The sequence below is a fragment of the Pseudophryne corroboree genome, chromosome 3 (assembly GCF_028390025.1).
Source record: "Pseudophryne corroboree isolate aPseCor3 chromosome 3, aPseCor3.hap2, whole genome shotgun sequence".
Lineage (NCBI taxonomy): Eukaryota > Metazoa > Chordata > Amphibia > Anura > Myobatrachidae > Pseudophryne > Pseudophryne corroboree.
This window is the reverse complement of record NC_086446.1, coordinates 33384227-33402297: the sequence shown is the minus strand read 5'-3', so window position 1 is coordinate 33402297 and position 18071 is coordinate 33384227. Positions and strand designations below refer to the sequence as shown.

Genomic DNA, 18071 nt, shown 5'->3' with positions numbered 1-18071 from the left:
TTGCTTTTGGTATGGGGTTAGGAGCAAGAGCACTTTTCTACCTTCCCCTACTTTACTCTACCTTAACTCCTAGATGGACCTACTTAGAACCATCTTTTCGGTCCAAAACCAGAGGAGCCTTGTCAGCTACCAGAGGAGGTAAGTTGCGCGGTCATCATTCCAGTCCATCCTGTCATCTGGATTCCAAGCCCACAGCCAAGCCGGTCTTCCTCCCCACCTGGGGGGCTCCCGTGGTGGGTGCTCATCTGTTTCTTTTCAAAGACCTCTGGTTTCAAACTTTTTCAGATTCTTGGCTTTGCAAAATTGTTTTGATGTGTTACAGAATAGAGTTTTTAACTGCTCCTCCTGTTGCATTGTTTCCACCGGCTTATGGACTCTTCACATAAATGGAAGGCCTTACTACTGGCGGTGGACAAATGTCTGGATTCTGATCATTCCATTTCCGGTCCATCAGCGGACTCAACGATTTTTTAACGTAAATCTTTTTGTGATTCTGAAGCCAGACTGTTCAGTCCAGCCTATTTTGAATCTCAAAATGTTAAATGTACATTTGCTCTTCCACAGCTTCAAAATGGAATCCTTACACTCCATTATTGTGAGTATGAAGCCAGAGGAGCTTCAGGTATATTTGGACATTTAGGATGCAAACCTACACATTTCCATTTGGGAGCCGCATCAGGCGTTCCTTCAGTTTGCCATATAGGACTCCCATTTCCAATTTTGGAGAGCATTTATTCGGCCTGTCATCTGCACTTGAAGTGTTCGCAAAGGTGATGGTAGCTCATCTTTGCTCCCTGGGGATAACCATCGTCCTCTATCTTGATGTTCTTATAAAGGCTCCGTCATCAGCAGAGTCACTGACAGAACATGTGGCTCTCACTCATCAGACTCTCATTTCTCAAAGCTCATTAGTCCACTTCTGATGTCTCAACACCTTTTGTTCCCGGGCATGATTTTCGACACATCCTTGCAGTGGGTTTTTCTTCATCCAGAAAAGATCCAGGCTTTATAGTGCATTTTTTGGTTGGTACTGAAAAAGCAGTCACTGTCTGTCAATCCACTGATGCATCAATTTGCTGGGCAAGATGGTGTCCTCCTTCAAGGTGATTTGTTCTGCAGGTTCCACTCCAGGAGTTTTCGACTGGACCTGCTGTCTCAGTGGACATGGTCTCCTCTTTACTTATCCAAGCTGGTCCGTCTCTCACCTCAGACTCGTAACTCCCTTGTATGGTGGCTGAATGCCGACCATCTCGAGGCCAGTTGCCCTTTCGTGATCTGGGATTGGATCTTAGTGGTCACAGATGCCTGCCTACAGGGGTGGGGGTGGGGTGGTATTGCTGTTTCAGGTTGGTTTTCTCGCCAGAAGGCATTCACCAATAATTGTCCTGGAACTCGGGGTGATATTCTGCGAGCTAACTGCGTCATTCATCTGTTCTTGGGGGCAGGATGGTTGCCTCACCTTTTGCATGCTCCTGATCATCTCCATAAAACAGCTTAAATTCACCACAACTGACCTATGAATTATCATAAATAGCCAAGGACTTGCCTTTTAACTTGTACTACTCTAAGCGGACATCTCATCAAAACCAACGGATTGCATTCCTACGCTGAGATGCACACTGGATTGAAACCTCTGCATCTCTCCACTGAGAAGTCTTTCCGTTTTGAATAGACTGTACTCTACATTGGACATCCCAGACAAGGTACTGTGGACTACAACCTATCTTTGTCTCCATCCAGCCCCTAACTTGGATATCATTCACCTCTATTCTCTGAGCAACAAATAACTCTGACTTCTTGCATTAATTAACTAATATACAGTATATTCAGGCTCTGAATTGCTGAAGGGTCACTATTCATTTCAAATTGCAGGACCCCAGCCATTCCCTAGGACGCATGTTATCACTACCCCCACAAGAAATCTACTTAAAATGCCTCTCACACTGAGATTTTTCACACCTACACAATAGGAATTGGATTTCTAACACCTTTCCACAAGCCTGCTTTGTCCTGGAATAATTTTCTAAATCAGCAACAGAAAAAAACAGTTATTTTATTTATCACTTGTTTCAAATCTACCCATTGGATTAAAGAGAAGCAATAGGTTATAGCAATAGCAATTACAATCCAAGATGGCACCGCAGATGGCTGCCTTGGAGCTATGCAAAATACCTGTTTCCCCTCTTCCCCTGCTCTTGTCTACCCCACCGGTGACCAAATACAGCAGGGAAGCCCTCCTTATTTGGAGCATTCCCGCGGTGCTTACCCCACGTTCGGGCCTGTCAGCGGGCAAATCAGTGGCCCTTGCAGCCCTCGCTGCCCTGTGTAGCATGGATGCAGACGTTGTGGATGCCGAAGTGAATGACTGAGTGGCTGTGGCCCCCTGCAGCCCGGGCGGCGACAGACTGGCGGATCAGTGGCCCCGGAAAGAGAATGACGGAGACCCTCATGTCGGCCCCAGTAGAAGGACCTGGGTTCAGAGAAGAGGCTGTCACGCAGGTGCCCTAGTGAGGTGGCGAGGGCACTGGTCGGCACTTTCACAATCCTGCTCTCGAACGTGTGCTCACTGGCAAACAAATTGGACAAACTCCCTCCTTCTGAGCAGTGCAGGGTCAGGCAATACAGGGTCGTCCGTCCTCTGCTTTTATGGAGACGTGGCTGGACGACCATATTGCAGACAATAGGGCTGATCGATCCAAGGTCCAGGAAAAACGAAGGGTGGTGTCATCTGCTTCTACATCAATGACATATGGTGCACCAATGTCACGATCCTAGGCAAATCATGTAGCCCTCACCTGGAGATGCTAAGTATCAACTGCAACCCCTTCTATTGCCCCTGGGAATTTGACTCAATTGTCCTTGTGGGAGTGTACATCCCTCACCTGCACGAACGAAGCCCTGCCCCTCCTGACCGTATGCATATCCGACATAGAACACCCAGACTCTCTTATAGTGCTGGGCGACTTCAAGAGAACTAACCTGAGCAAGGAGCTACCTAAGTACAAACAACAAGTCCCGTGTACCACTAGGGAAGGGCGCACCCTTGACCACTGCTACACTACCCTCAAGTCTGCCTTTCGGTCTATCCCGCGTGCTACACTCGGCCTATCTGACCACTACCTCGTCCACCTACTACCTAACTATACACAGAAGCTGAGAGTGGTTAAGCCTGTCATCAAGACTGTTAAGAAATGGACCAACGAGGCTAATATAAAGCTCCAGGCCTGGTTCGACTGCACGGCATGGGGGGTCTACGAAGCCTCGGCAACCGACCTGAACAACCTGACAGACACTGTCACATCCTTCATCAGCTATTGTGAGGACATGTGTGTACCTACCAAGACTTACCGCATTTACAACAAGGCTTGATTCAACGCCCAGCTCAGGCAACTTTGTCCGGCCAAAGAGGAGGCCTATAGCAGCAGTGACAGAGCACTATACAACCGAACTAGGAACTCTCTGACTAAAGAAATCAGTCTTGCAAAAAAGCGGTTCTCAGACGAGCTGACAAACGATCTCTCCACCAATGACCTCGTATCTGTATGGAAAGGTATGCAATCCATAACCAACTACAAGAAAACATTGAAGTCCAGCACCATGCACCAAGACCTAGCAGACGAGCTGAACCACTTTTATTGTACGTTCGCAAAAGTCCCCTGCGTCCAAAACCATCACCTCTACAATGCCCCGAACACCAACGGCCAACTCCAGGCACTGCAAGTCGCCCAAGACGAGGTGGAGGCACTGTTCAAAATGGCCAAACCCAAGAAAGCTCTGGGTCCTCATGGAGTGTCACCATCTGCCCTGAGAGCATGTGCGGGTCAGCTCGGCCCCATATTTACCAAGATCTTCAACAAATCGCTGGACCTACAGAAAGTCCCTCCCTGCCTCAAAAGGTCCACTATTGTCCCGATCCCCAAGAAACCCTCTATCACGAACCTGAACGACTACAGGACGATAGCACTGATGTCTGTGGTCATGAAAACGTTTGAGTGTCTGGTTTTGAATCACCTGAAAACTGTGACGACCCCCTACAGTACGCCTATCGATCGAATCGGTGTGTCCAGGATGCAGTCAACCTGGGCCTGCACTACATTCTACAGCACCTAGACATTCCCGGTACATACGCGAGGGTCCTGTTTGTCAATTTGAGCTCGGCCTTCAATACAATCGTCCTCAGCATCCTCCACCCCAAATTACTTTGCCTAGGGGTCCCAGAAGCTACCTGTTCCTGGATAGTAGACTTCCTGACAGATAGGACACAAGTGGTGAAAGCAGGTGAATTCACCTATCAAGCATGGTCCATTAGTACAGGGGCCCCTCAGGGCTGTGTCCTCTCACTCCTGCTCTTCTCCCTGTACACAAATGACCGCACCTCAGAGGCGCAGCCAGTAAAGATAATCAAATTCACCGACGACACCACCGTCATCAGCCTCATCAAGGACCAGGACGAATCGGCCTATAGACGGGCAGTAGAACAGTTGACCAAGTGGTTCAGCCACAACAACCTTGAGCTCAACCCCCAAAACTGTTGAGATGATAGTGGACTTCAGGAAGAAGTCAGCTAGTGTGCCTCCATTAATGATTGCTGATAGTGTGGTATTGCTAGTGGACACCTTCAAGTTCCTGGGGACCACAGTCTCCTGGGACCTTAAATGGGGGTCCAACGCTGACACCACTGTTGGGAAAATGCAGCAGAGGTTGTTCTTCCTCAGGCAACTAAGGAAGTTCAACATCCCACAGAAGCTTCTGCTCCTCTTCTACTTTGCGATTGTAGAGTTGGTACTGTGCTCCTCGATACTCGTACGGTACGGCTCCGCCTGCGCTAGGGACAGGCTCCAAAAGGAACCGCAGAGAAGATCATCAGGGCCGACTTTCCCTCAGTCCAGGACCAGTCCAGAGCTAAAAAGCAGGCAACGAAGATGGTAAAGGACCAGCTACACCCCGGCCACAGCATGTTTAACGCGCTTCCTTCAGGCAGGCGTTACAGGGCCGTCCCTGCTGGGTCCACCAGAAGCCTCAAACGTTACTTTCCCCAAGCGGCCCGCCTGCTGAACTCCTGAACATTGACTGACTAGACGTACATGTAACTCACTTGTGTCCCTAAGGTATACCTATCTGTATTACTTTACTTGCCCCCCCCCCCCCCCCCCCACAACCTGCTTGTCTGTTGCCTACTTGGCTGTTGTATAGCAAACCACAAATAAATTCCTAGTATACGTAAGTATACCAGGCCAATAAAGCGGATTCTGATCTGATATGGGTACAGTCCGACAATTCCACATCTGTGGCATATTTAAATCAGCAAGGGGGATAACAACGTTGTTTGGCAATACTTGCATTCTAGAGTGGCCTTAGAAACATGTTCCTGCAATATCTGCAGTGTTCATTCCCGGGGCAGAAAATTGGGAGGTGGATTATCTTAAGTCGTCAAGATCTGCACTCCGGCGAATGGGCCCTTCATCTGGACATGTTACGGAAGCTGGTGGATCAGTGAGGTCGACCTCATGGCATCCTGGCTCAATCAAAAGCTTTCCTAGAGGGAGGGGGTTTATTCTGTGTTAAATCCACACACTGATTTTACTTTACCAGCTCAGATTTTGATACAATTTGGTATATGAAGAGTATGTAGTCTAAGATATTTAAATAATATTTTGGATTTTTCTTAAACTACATATATGCTTTCCATATACCAAATTATATCAAAATCTGAGCTGGTGAGGAAAAATCAGTGTGTTGATTTGACATGGAATGACCCAAGTGAGAAATATCAGTGTGACCTGTGTATAGTGATTAGTGTGGATCAGTTGTGTGATAGTGTGACCTGTGTATAGTAGAGATGAGCAGGTACGGTTTTACTCGGATTTACTAAGTTCTCAAAACGGCATCTTATTGGCTCACTGACATCACGTGTTTTGGACAGCCAATACGAAACATCCGGATAAAACCGAACTGGCGTTAATTCTGGCGTTACATCCGAACCCGCTCATCTCTAGTGTATAGTAATGAATGTGTATCAGGTGTGTGATATCAGTATGACCAGTGTATAGTGATCTGCGTGTGATATCAGTGTGACCTTTTGTATAGTGATCAGTGTGTATCAGTTGTGTGATATTAGTGTGACCTGTGAATAGTAATGATTAGTGTGTATCACTGGAGCAGGAACATTTTTATGTGATGTTTTTGTGGGAGATTATAAATGGAAGAAATTACATGACAGGACCATTGGTATTACTATTAGCATTATATCGCTGTGTGACGTCCGTGACCAGTATTATGAAGTTCGTCCAATAGAACAAAGAGAAGGAAAAGAAGGCTGCGCTGTCAGAGGAAAGAACAGTACCATTCACCAAGTGTGTAAATTTTAAAACGATTTATTAAAAAACAATAACTCTTTAAAAAAAACAACAGTATTTTGTGCCAAATAAGCCAATTATAAGCAAGAAGTGATTTTGCCAATTGTATAAGATGCATGAAGTTTACCCCAGGTAATGATTCGGGACTGATGTTTTATATTCTCTAGGATCCGTTCCACATTTTGCCCATAGATGATATGTCCAGTTAGATTCCACTGTAAAGAGTCCCTTTTAGATGGTATTATAGAGAGTCCAAATGAAAGTTCCATATGCCGCTAGAGGGTTATTACAATGTCCCATGTATTTATTATTTATTTATTTATTAACAGTTTCTTATATAGCGCAGCATATTCCGTTGCGCTTTACAATTAGAACAACAGTAATAGAACAAAACTGGGTAAAAACAGACAGACATAGAGGTAGGAAGGCCCTGCTCGCAAGCTTACAATCTGTTCTAATTGTAAAGCGCAACGGAATATGCTGCGCTATATAAGAAACTGTTAATAAATAAATAAATAATAAATACATGGGACATTGTATGTATGGTGGGTACCTCATGCAATGCGGAGATAGGATGGTGCCTCTCTAGGACTCCACTGGATAGCTGGTAAGCGATGTGGGCTGGTTCGGGTCCAATTCAGGGTTGTCCGGTTCCAGAGGGTAAATGACTGACGCGTTTCGCTGCATAAAAAGCTGCGCGGTCTATGCAGCGAAACGCGTCAGTCATTTACCCTCTGGAACCGGACAACCCTGAATTGGACCCGAACCGGCCCACATCGCTTACCAGCTATCCAGTGGAGTCCTAGAGAGGCATCATCCTATCTCCGCATTGCATGAGGTACCCACCATACATGGGACATTGCAATAACCCTCTAGCGGCATCTGGAACTTTCATTTGGACTCTCTATAATACCATCTAAAAGGGACTCTTTACAGTGGAATCTTACTGGACATATCATCTATGGGCAAAATGTGGAACGGATCCTAGAGAATATAAAACATCAGTCCTGAATCATTACCTGGGGTAAACTTCATCCATCTTATACAATTGGCAAAATCACTTCTTGCTTATAATTGGCTTATTTGGCACAAAATACTGTTTTTTTTAAAGAGTTATTATTTTTTAATAAATTGTTTTAAAATTTACACACTTAGTGAATGGTACTGTTCTTTCCTCTGACAGCGCAGCCTTCTTTTCCTTTTCTTTGTTATCCTATAGGGAGTGACTCCCCTAAAAACTGGCTGCTGCTTAGCCAAGCACCTCGCCTCACAGCGCCCGAATACCCCTGGGTATTTTGTACCTTATTCCTGCGTTCGTCCAATAGAACATCTGAGAAATACTGACCAGGGCTGTATGGCTCTGGGCAAGAGGATGATGTATAGGTGTACTCTTTGGTGTTTATTATAATTATTTATATTTGTTCATAGACAACCAAGCCGTGAGGAACTGAAGCATCTGTACTAGAAGTGTCCGGAGACCGATCTCTGATTTCCTGAGGATGGATAAAGACAGCAGTCATATGTCTGAGAGGATACTAAATCTCACCCTGGAGATTATCTACCTACTGACTGGGGAGGTGAGGGGATCTGGGAGTGTCACAGTGACACAACTTATATCTATAGTAATAATACAGGGACATGACTGGGGAGGTGAGGGGATCTGGGAGCGATACAGTGACATCACTTATATCTATAGTAATAATACAGGGACATGACTGGGGAGGTGAGGGGATCTGGGAGTGTCACAGTGACACAACTTATATCTATAGTAGTAATACAGGGACATGACTGGGGAGGTGAGGGGATCTGGCAGTGTCACAACTAATATCTATAGTAATAATACAGGGACATGACGGGAGGTGAGGGGACCTGGGAGTGTCACAGTGACATCACTTATATCTATAGTAATAATACAGGGACATGACTGGAGAGGTGAAGGGATCTGGGAGTGTCATAGTGACGTCACATATCTATAGTAATAATACAGGGACATGACTGGGGAGGTGAGGAGATCTGGGTCACGGTGACAACAGGTTGATAATATTCCTAAACGAACGGTATTAGACAATCATTAATTAAAAGTATGAAATAGTTGGAATTCAGTGATACTTGTGTGGTATATAATTCCGAAGCACTTGACTTATAGTAACAGTCAGAATTGATACAATTTTTGTAGGAAGCGCCGCCAGAGATTCGGCGCTAGTATAAAATGTAACTTCTTATACCAGTGAACCGTTTCTATACCAGTGCACTGCCGAGACTGCAAAGATGCCGCAGCCTTATCAAATAACGGGACCCTGCTTCAAGTCCCAGTGTGACTCTGGTGTCCGCCGTGCCCCACTCAGCTTTAACAACCGACGCTGCCAAGTCCATCAACAGGACCTGCAACAAGTCCCATTCAATCTGCTTCAGGTGTCTGCCGTGCCTATTCTGCAACATTACCAGGCAGCAGCACCGATTGTCCAGTCTTGAATCACAAGCTACAAGGAACCGGGCTATCGCTCTGTCACAGCTGCAGACAGTATCCCCGTGTGTAATTCAACCCGAGGACGCCTGGGGTCAGTCAATCCTGCCTACATAGCGCTTGTTATCTAACTTTACTGGGCTCGCTGATACATTGTATCCTAGTGCGGAATCTCTGGCGGCGCTTGCTACAAAAATTGTATCAATTCTGACTGTTACTATAAGTCAAGTGCTTCGGAATTATATACCACACAAGTATCACTGGATTCCAACTATTTCAGACTTTTAATTAATGATCGTCTAATACCGTTCTCTTAGAGATATTATTAACCTGGTGGCTTGATACAAACTTGTTTTAATTGCCACTGAATTGAGTTTTATTCCTATTCATAGGTGTATTAAGTATGTGTTTTGGTTTTTTTTGGGGAAGGGCGGGTTTGAATAGAGTACATTTATTCAAGAAAGTATCGTTAGACATTTCAGTGTACACTGGAATACAAAGTTGGCGTTACCCATTATTCTGAACAAATTATCACCCCGATCGCTAGGAGTAAGAGGAAACATTTCTGAATTGTACAAATCCCAGTGTCTGCCAAAGCCGCAATACACATTATTTCTGATGTCTGTAAACAGATTATCATCAACATACATAACATTTAAAATTTTCTCCCTGGTTCCCAACTAGTAGGCTTTAGTATAGCCTACAAAAATAAAATAAAAACACTGGAGAAGAAAAGAAAAAAAAAGTAAGAAACTAAACAAACCTACACATAGAAAAACTAAAAGCATAATAATCCTAAATCGACACAACTATGGAAGATGAGCATTACGCATTAGCCCAGCTCGGCATCGCAAAACCCGGAGAGCGCACCGCCATTAGGGCTCAGTGTAACCCAATCTTAAGAGCAGGGGAGGAATAGGCAGAGTCAATCCAAGGGGACCATATTTTCTCTTATTTAGAAGTGGCATTATGTTTCAGATATACATAGCGGTCTTTCAAAAGGGTATCGTTCACCAGGGCCTTAAAGGCAGATAACGAAGGGGAATGTGAGGCAATCCACGTCTGTGCAATAGACACCTTGGCCAGGGGGCAAATACTGCGAGAATAGAGTCCCTCCCACCTAGGCCCGGGATCATAACTTCCCACTCCCAAAATACAGAATCACGGGGTCAGCATGCCTCCTGGTGTCCCTGTGTGTTCCAGAATCGACCCGACCCCAGCCCAGAACGCCTGCAAGGATGGACACTCCCACACAAGGTGCCAGAAGGATCCCCCAGCAGCCCCGCATTTAGGGCAGGCAGCTACATTGCCAACCCCAAACCTGGCCAACCTATCCGGCGTCCTATATGATCTGTGCAAAATGAAGAGTTGTATTTGTTGAAACCTTAGTGATTTAGTGACCATACATGGGTACCCCAGCGCTTCTTCCCAGTCCTCCTCGCCCATGGGGCCCAGATCACTCTCCCAGCGCTCATGAAGGCTCGAGAGAGAGAGTCTGCGTGAAATGTTTTAAGAAGGTACGAGTAAGTGAAGGATCTCACCTTAACTCATCCCAGTGTCTTTAAAAAAGTCTTTATGGTGAAGGAGAGGAACAGCGGGGGAGAATCCCTGAACTGTGACTGCAAGGCGTGAAAGAGTTGAAGAAATCTATAAAAGTAAGAGCCTGCTAGACCAAACTCTTCCTTTAGTTGCTGAAACGATTTCAATATGCCATCACTATACAGCTGGGATATGGAAACTATGGAGTACGGTGCTCACACTACCCCACCCTCCAGGGACCCCAGCTCAGGAAACAAAGCGGAGTGCCAGAGGGGAGTATCCAGGTCGATACCATCGTACCCGAGCAAACCCTTCAATGCTAGCCAGATCTTCATGGCCTGAAAAACGATAGGGGGAGAGAACCGGGAAGCACTCCCTCCCAGCAAAACCTGCGCTGGAGAAAGACCGGGATAGTAGCACCTGAGGAACGCCCAATATAAAGTACCAGCTTCTCCATCCCGGATCCAAGTGCTAATATGTGACAACTGTGCCGCATAATAATATAATTGAAAGTTGGGCAGGGCCAAGCCACCATCAGTTTTTTGTCGAGTGAGGGTATTCAGCCTTATTCCAGGCCTATTGTTGGACCATACCAAGGACGATGATATACTATTCAATTTCCTAAAGAAGGCCGGGAAGATGTACACAGGGGTTTGCAAAAGAATATACAATAGTTTGGGCAAAATTATCATTTTAATGAGGCTAACCCTACCCGTCACTGTCAGCGGGCGTTTACACCAAGCTCTCAACTTACGCACAATCAGTTGCATGAGTGGGTCAAGGTTCAAAGGTATAAAATCCGGCGGGACATTAGTAACTTGGATTCCAAGATATTTAAACTGGCCTGTCCAGCATAGCAGCAGGGATAGCTTTGGGACTTGGGGAGAAGAACCAATAACGGGCATAATAAATGATTTGGACCAGTTGATACGGAGACCAGAGAAGCTGCCAAATTTCTCAATGACCTGCAGCACAATAGGCATGTCTGTAGCGTAATCACGTAGGAATAACAGCAGGTCGTCTGCATAAAGAGCTATTTTGTCTATGCAGGGGCCTGTAGCGATTCCCCCAATGTCTGGGTGCGTCCTGATCAGGCAAGCCAAAGGCTCAATGGCTATGGCAAATAGGGCAGGGGAGAGGGGGCATCCTTGTCTGGTACCCTGAGACAAAGTAAAAGAGGAGGAAATGTATCCGTTTACCAAGATCCTGATGCATGGACTTTGATATAGCAATCTGATCCATTGTATATAATTAGGGCCAAAGCCCATACAGGTCATGACTCCCCACAGATAGGACCATTCAGCACTGTCGAATGCCTTAGCCGCATCCAATGAGACCACGACCGAGTCCGAGGGGAAGTCACGAGGAGCTTGCAGAATAGTGTACAGTCTGCGCAGGTTGATGGACGGGGACTTTCATGGCATAAAGCCAGATTGGTCCTCATGTATCATGGATGTAATAACCGAGTTGAGCCGGACTGCCAAAATTTTTGCCAGGATCTTGGCATTGGTAGGAATGAGAGAAATCGGCCTCTAAGAGTCTGGGGGCCTTACCAGGCTTCGGTAACACTATAATAACAGCCTCGGACATTGAGGGAGGAAGTTGATTAGTGGTAAATATATCCGTATACATATCATACAACTTAGGGCCAAAGAACTGTATGTACTGTTTGTACAGCTCAGTGGGAATACCATCGCTTCCCGGAGACTTGCTTTTAGGAGACAAGCCCACTGCCGCAGTTACCTCTTCTAACGTCAAAGGAGCGTCCAACATGTCTCTAGCCTCGGGGGAAAGTTTGGAGAGGGGTATATTATTCAAATACAAGTCCAAGTCTTCCATGGAGCACGTCAGCTGAGATTCATATACCCCTTTAAAATATGAGAGAAACATCTGCGCTATGTCTGCCAACCAGGACGGATGTAACTTCCAATATGACTGTCCCCCCTGGCACTCCACGTCTAAAGATAACATCAGGGGTGAATTTTCATAAACCCCCCCGTGCCTCATAATGCACATCCGAGATTCTAGGTAAAAGCTCGGGTGAGACCAGGGCCAGGTCAGTTCTGGAGAATGAGCCATGCGTGCTCGAAAAACATAACTGCCTAAGCGTAGGATACCGAACCCTCCAGGCGTCCACCCACTGCATGTTATCCAGAAAGTACGCAAATTTAGATTTAGATGGGCCACCCTCCGCCCCGGGAGCCTGAGGAGACTTCCATCTATCCAGGGAAACGTCTAACACATTATTAAAGTCCACCAAACAAATAACAGGGTTATGAGGAGAAGAGGCAATAAATGAGGCAGCTTTTTGCAAAACGTCATACGAGAATGGTGGAGGAACATATACAGACAGAAGGTAAAAATTACGGGAGTTCAATTTGCATTCCAGAAACACAAACCTGCCATAAGGGTCAGTATTTACCGTGATTAATTCAAACTGGACAGTTCTTTTTTTATCATGACCGACACCCCTCGAGAAAAGGAGGAGTGAGAGGAATGATATGCCCATCCCACCCGAGGTCTGCGGAGCGACAACAGTCTATTTCCCTCTAGGTGAGTTTCACTCAGGCAAACAATGTCCGAGCCATATTTCCTAATAATTTTAAGTACCAGGGAACGCTTTACTCTATTGTTAATGCCCCGGACATTCCACGCCAAAAGTTTTAAGGCAGGCATGTCGGCCTTATTGCCATCTGGGACACATCGCACAAAGACCCCGCAGGGTGGAGAGGAAGCCCCATTATCAAATGTATCCAGGCACCCACCCGCTTATATAAAGCTTTATCCCGTAACCCATGCCGTCCGCAGACCCCGAGCCGCAAGCCAATCCCACAGAATAACACAACGTCAGCCCACAATTTGATATGCAAATATATTGAAAACAATAAACTAAAAAAAAAAAAAAATCCTAGAGAAAAACAAACAGCAACTCCACAACATCCCCCCCCCCCCTCCCCGTATACCTCCCCGAACTGTGGTATACACATATCCCTAACAAAACTCTATCCCTGGAGATCCAAAAGCCTACGGCAAACCTATGCGTAGACCTAGAATATCAATGTAAAAAAAAACCTATGCGTACATAACACTACGCAGCAAAGTCCAGACCCATTAGAGCAAGAGGGTGGTCCCCGGACATAAACTTGCATACTTTAGGCCCGCGTAAGGACAAACCTGAGTGTCAGGCCGGAGCCAGCTGACGGACACCCGGAGCATATCTGTACAGCCAGGCCTCCGCTTCCCTCGGAGAGCTGAAGAATTTGGTTTCCCCGCCCGCCACCACACACAGCCTGGAGGGAAACCGCATCGAACAGGGGAGATTCAGGTCACAGACGCCGCTTCATGGGCAGGATTTGGGCCCGATCTTTTTGGACATCCGCCGCAAAGTCTGGAAATGCCGACACTCTGACACCATTCCAAAGCAGGGGGTCATTCGCGCGGCCCAGACGCAAGACAGAGCCCCGGTCTTTATAATGCAAACATTTGGCAATAAATGTTCGTGGTGGGGCACCTGGGGGCAAAGGCTGGAAAGGTACCCTGTGAGCTCGCTCCACCGCAAGCTGGGATGTAAAGGAGTCTGCACCATGTGCCTCTTTGAGCCAGGACTCCAGAAAGTCCTCAGGATGTGCCCCCTCTTCCTTTTCAGGCAGGCCCACAACTCTCATTGTTTCTGCGGAGGCGGCCCTCCATATCCAGGAGTTTAGTTTGCATCGTCGTAACTTGCTGAGAGACTGCGGACACAGACCGCTGCAGAGGGCTGCTGAGGTCTTCCAGATTAGGGGGGAGGAGACCCTAGGATATATATTGTAATAAGGACTAGAGCTGTGAAAGGCAGGGCAATGTGTCCAGGGTCACTACATTCAGCCCTGCAGCCCCCTCAGTGACAGTGCAGTGGGGATTTGTATAGAGAGCTGTCTCCAAGATGGCCACCGGGCCCACAGCCTCACCCCTCCTCCCTCAGAGACTCCAAGCCCAGGCACCAGGGGATCAGGAGCAACCAGGTACAAGCTCCAGGGGGCGCCAGTCACCCCAGGCTGTTGTCGGCTGCAATCTTCACCGCGGGTTTGCGCCCGCGGCAGCACGGCGGTGCTCCGCAAATCGAAGCCGGGGTTGTGAGCGGCGGCCGGCGCGGGCTGGAGACACCCGCGGGAGCTGTCCGGTGACGCCCGCCGCTGCCCCAGGGAGCCCGAAGGCGGCAGCAGCCGCAAGTCAGCTTCTGGAAGGGCCCAGGATTAGGGTCAGGATTAATGTCCCGGAAAGCTCCTGCGTCCCGCTCCCTACCCTCTTACCGCCGTGGCCACGCCCGTATTAAGTATGTTTGATTTGTTTGTAAAATAAATGTATCATTTTTTAAATATCTTTAGGCTCCAGGGACATATTTTTTAAACCGTGTGTCTGATCCTATGAGTGCCACTATAAACCTCCATTCTTTTGAGCTATATTATTTTTAGGGGATCAGCACAACCCCTTTATAGAAGATGAACATCGGAATTCGGAAACGCAGCTTATTTATTCTTACTTTTATATTAACAACATAGACGCTTCAAATATTGTTCTAGTGTCAGTGACATCACTTATATCTACAGTAATAATACAGGGACATGACTGGGGAGATGAGGGAATCTGGAAGGGTCACAGTGACATCACTTATATCTATAGTAATAATACAGGGACATGACTGGGGAGGTGAGGGGATCTGGGAGTGTCACAGTGATGTCACTTTATAGTAATAATACAGGAACATGATTGGGGAGGTGAGGGGATCTGGGAGCATCACAGTGGCATCTTATCTATAGTAATAATACAGGGACATGACTGGGGAGGTGAGAGGATCTGGGAGAGTCACAGTGACATCACTTATATCTATAGTAATAATACAGGGACATGACTGGGGAGGTGAGGGGATCTGGGAGCATCACAGTGGCATCACATCTATAGTAATAATACAGGGACATGACTGGGGATTTGAGGGGATCTGTGAGCGTCACAGTGACATCACTAATATCTATAGTAATAAAACAGGAACATGACTGGGGAGGTGAGGGGATCTGGAAGGCTCCTCTCCTTGTGACTCTGGTGTCTAGGATGCAACCAGTCAGACATATTACAGAAACATTCCGTAGAAGTTTTGTATATAAGGCGTGTACATTTGAATGTAGCTGGTAATATTAGCTGTGACCAGCAGCCTCTGTGGGATCATTTATAGAAAAAATATGATTACAGTCTTACAGCCTACCTCTCCTGCAGCGCTGTCCCCCTTATAAGTTACACAGTTGTATTATTTTTATTTATTTTTTATCATAAAAAATACTTTTTATTCATTTTTCTATGTTGTCTCTCTAAATACACAGGAGTATAAAGTAGTAAAGAAGACACTTTCCTGCTGTCCCTCCATCACTGTGCCTCCACCTCACTCACTGTTACACGAGAGACACAATGACCAGAAGATCCTGGATCTCACCAACAAGATCATTCAGCTGCTGACTGTAGAGGTGACTGCTGGCAATGGGACATTATACAGTAACACCAGGGGACGTGTCTGGGTGATGACTGGAGAGGTGACTGCTGGGAATGGGATATTATACAGTAACACCAGGGGATGTGTCTGGGTGATGACTGGAGAGGTGACTGCTGGGAATGGGACATTATACAGTAACACCGGGGACGTGTCTGGGTGATGACTGGAGAAGTGACTGCTGGGAATAGGACATTATACAGTAACACCAGGGGATGTGTCTGTGTGGTGACTGCTGGAAATGGGACATTATACAGTAACACTGGGGACGTGTCTGGGTGATGACTGGAGAGGTGACTGCTGGGAATGGGACATTATACAGTAACACCAGGGGATGTGTCTGGGTGATGACTGGAGAGGTGATTGCTGGGAATGGGACATTATACAGTAACACCAGGGGATGTGTCTGGGTGATGACTGGAGAGGCGACTGCTGGGAATGGGACATTATACAGTAACACCGGGGGATGTGTCTAGGTGATGACTGGAGAGGTGACTGCTGGGAATGGGACATTATACAGTAACACCAGGGGATGTGTCTAGGTGATGACTGGAGAGGTGACTGCTGGGAATGGGACATTATACAGTAACACCAGGGGACGTGTCTGGGTGATGACTGGAGAAGTGACTGCTGGGAATGGGACATTATACAGTAACACCAGGGGACGTGTCTGGGTGATGACTGGAGAGGTGACTGCTGGGAATGGGACATTATACAGTAACACCAGGGGACGTGTCTGGGTGATGACTGGAGGGGTGACTGCTGGGAATGGGACATTATACAGTAACACCAGGGGATGTGTCTGGGTGATGACTGGAGAGGGGGCTGCTGGGAATGGGACATTATACAGTAACACCAGGGGACGTGTCTGGGTGATGACTGGAGAGGTGACTGCTGGGAATGGGATATTATACAGTAACACCAGGGGATGTGTCTGGGTGATGACTGGAGAGGTGACTGCTGGGAATGGGACATTATACAGTAACACCAGGGGATGTGTCTGGGTGATGACTGGAGAGGTGACTGCTGGGAATGGGACATTATACAGTAACACCAGGGGACGTGTCTGGGTGATAACTGGAGAGGTGACTGCTGGGAATGGGGCATTATACAGTAACACCAGGGGATGTGTCTGGATGCTGACTGTAGAGGTGACTGCTGGGAATGGGGCATTATACAGTAACACCAGGGGATGTGTCTGGGTGATGACTGGAGAGGTGACTGCTGGGAATGGGACATTATACAGTAACACCAGGGGATGTGTCTGGGTGATGACTGGAGAAGTGACTGCTGGGAATGGGACATTATACAGTAACACCAGGGGACGTGTCTGGGTGATGACCGGAGAAGTGACTGCTAGGAATGGGGCATTGTACAGTAACATCAGGTGACGTGTCTGGATGCTGACTGTAGAGGTGACTGCTGGGAATGGGGCATTATACAGTAACACCAGGGGATGTGCCTGGGTGATGACTGGAGAGGTGACTGCTGGGAATGGGGCATTATACAGTAACACCAGGGGATGTGTCTGGGTGATGACTGGAGAGATGACTGCTGGGAATGGGACATTATACAGTAACACCAGGGCACGTGTCTGGGTGATGACTGGAGAGGTGACTGCTGGGAATGGGGCATTATACAGTAACATAAGGGGATGTGTCTGGGTGATGACTGGAGAGGTGACTGCTGGGGATGGGACATTATACAGTAACACCAGGGGACGTGTCTGGGTGATGACTGGAGAGGTGACTGCTGGGAATGGGGCATTATACAGTAGCACCAGGGGATGTGTCTGGGTGATGACTGGAGAGGTGACTGCTGGGGATGGGACATTATACAGTAACACCAGGGGACGTGTCTGGGTGATGACTGGAGAGGTGACTGCTGGGAATGGGACATTATACGGTAACACCAGGGGATGTGTCTGGGTGATGACTGGAGAGGTGACTGCTGGGAATAGGACATTATACAGTAACACCAGGGGACGTGTCTGGGTGATGACTGTATCACTGTGTGTGTCAGGTTCCTATAAGGTGTCAGGATGTCACTGTCTATGTCTCCATGCAGGAGAGGGAGTATATAGAGGAACACAGGGGTCTGTACAAGGACGTGATGATGGAGAATCACCGGCCCCTCACATCACTGGGTAAGTGAGAGACAGGAGACTGTCATGTATTGTACAGGGGAGAGCAGGTAT

General features: G+C 47.2%; 1 protein-coding gene across 2 annotated transcripts in view; it reads left to right on the top strand.

Annotated features, from left to right (window-relative positions):
* LOC135054612 (gastrula zinc finger protein XlCGF26.1-like) overlaps positions 1-18071 on the top strand; it is a 48416-nt gene that overhangs the window by 13420 nt on the left and 16925 nt on the right. For both annotated transcript variants that reach the window (XM_063957806.1, XM_063957807.1), the window contains exons 2-4: positions 7785-7933; positions 15711-15851; positions 17942-18020. In XM_063957806.1, the coding sequence (XP_063813876.1) occupies positions 7856-7933; positions 15711-15851; positions 17942-18020 (298 nt within the window). In that variant the 5' untranslated portion in view covers positions 7785-7855. The remainder of the gene's footprint in view (positions 1-7784; positions 7934-15710; positions 15852-17941; positions 18021-18071) is intronic.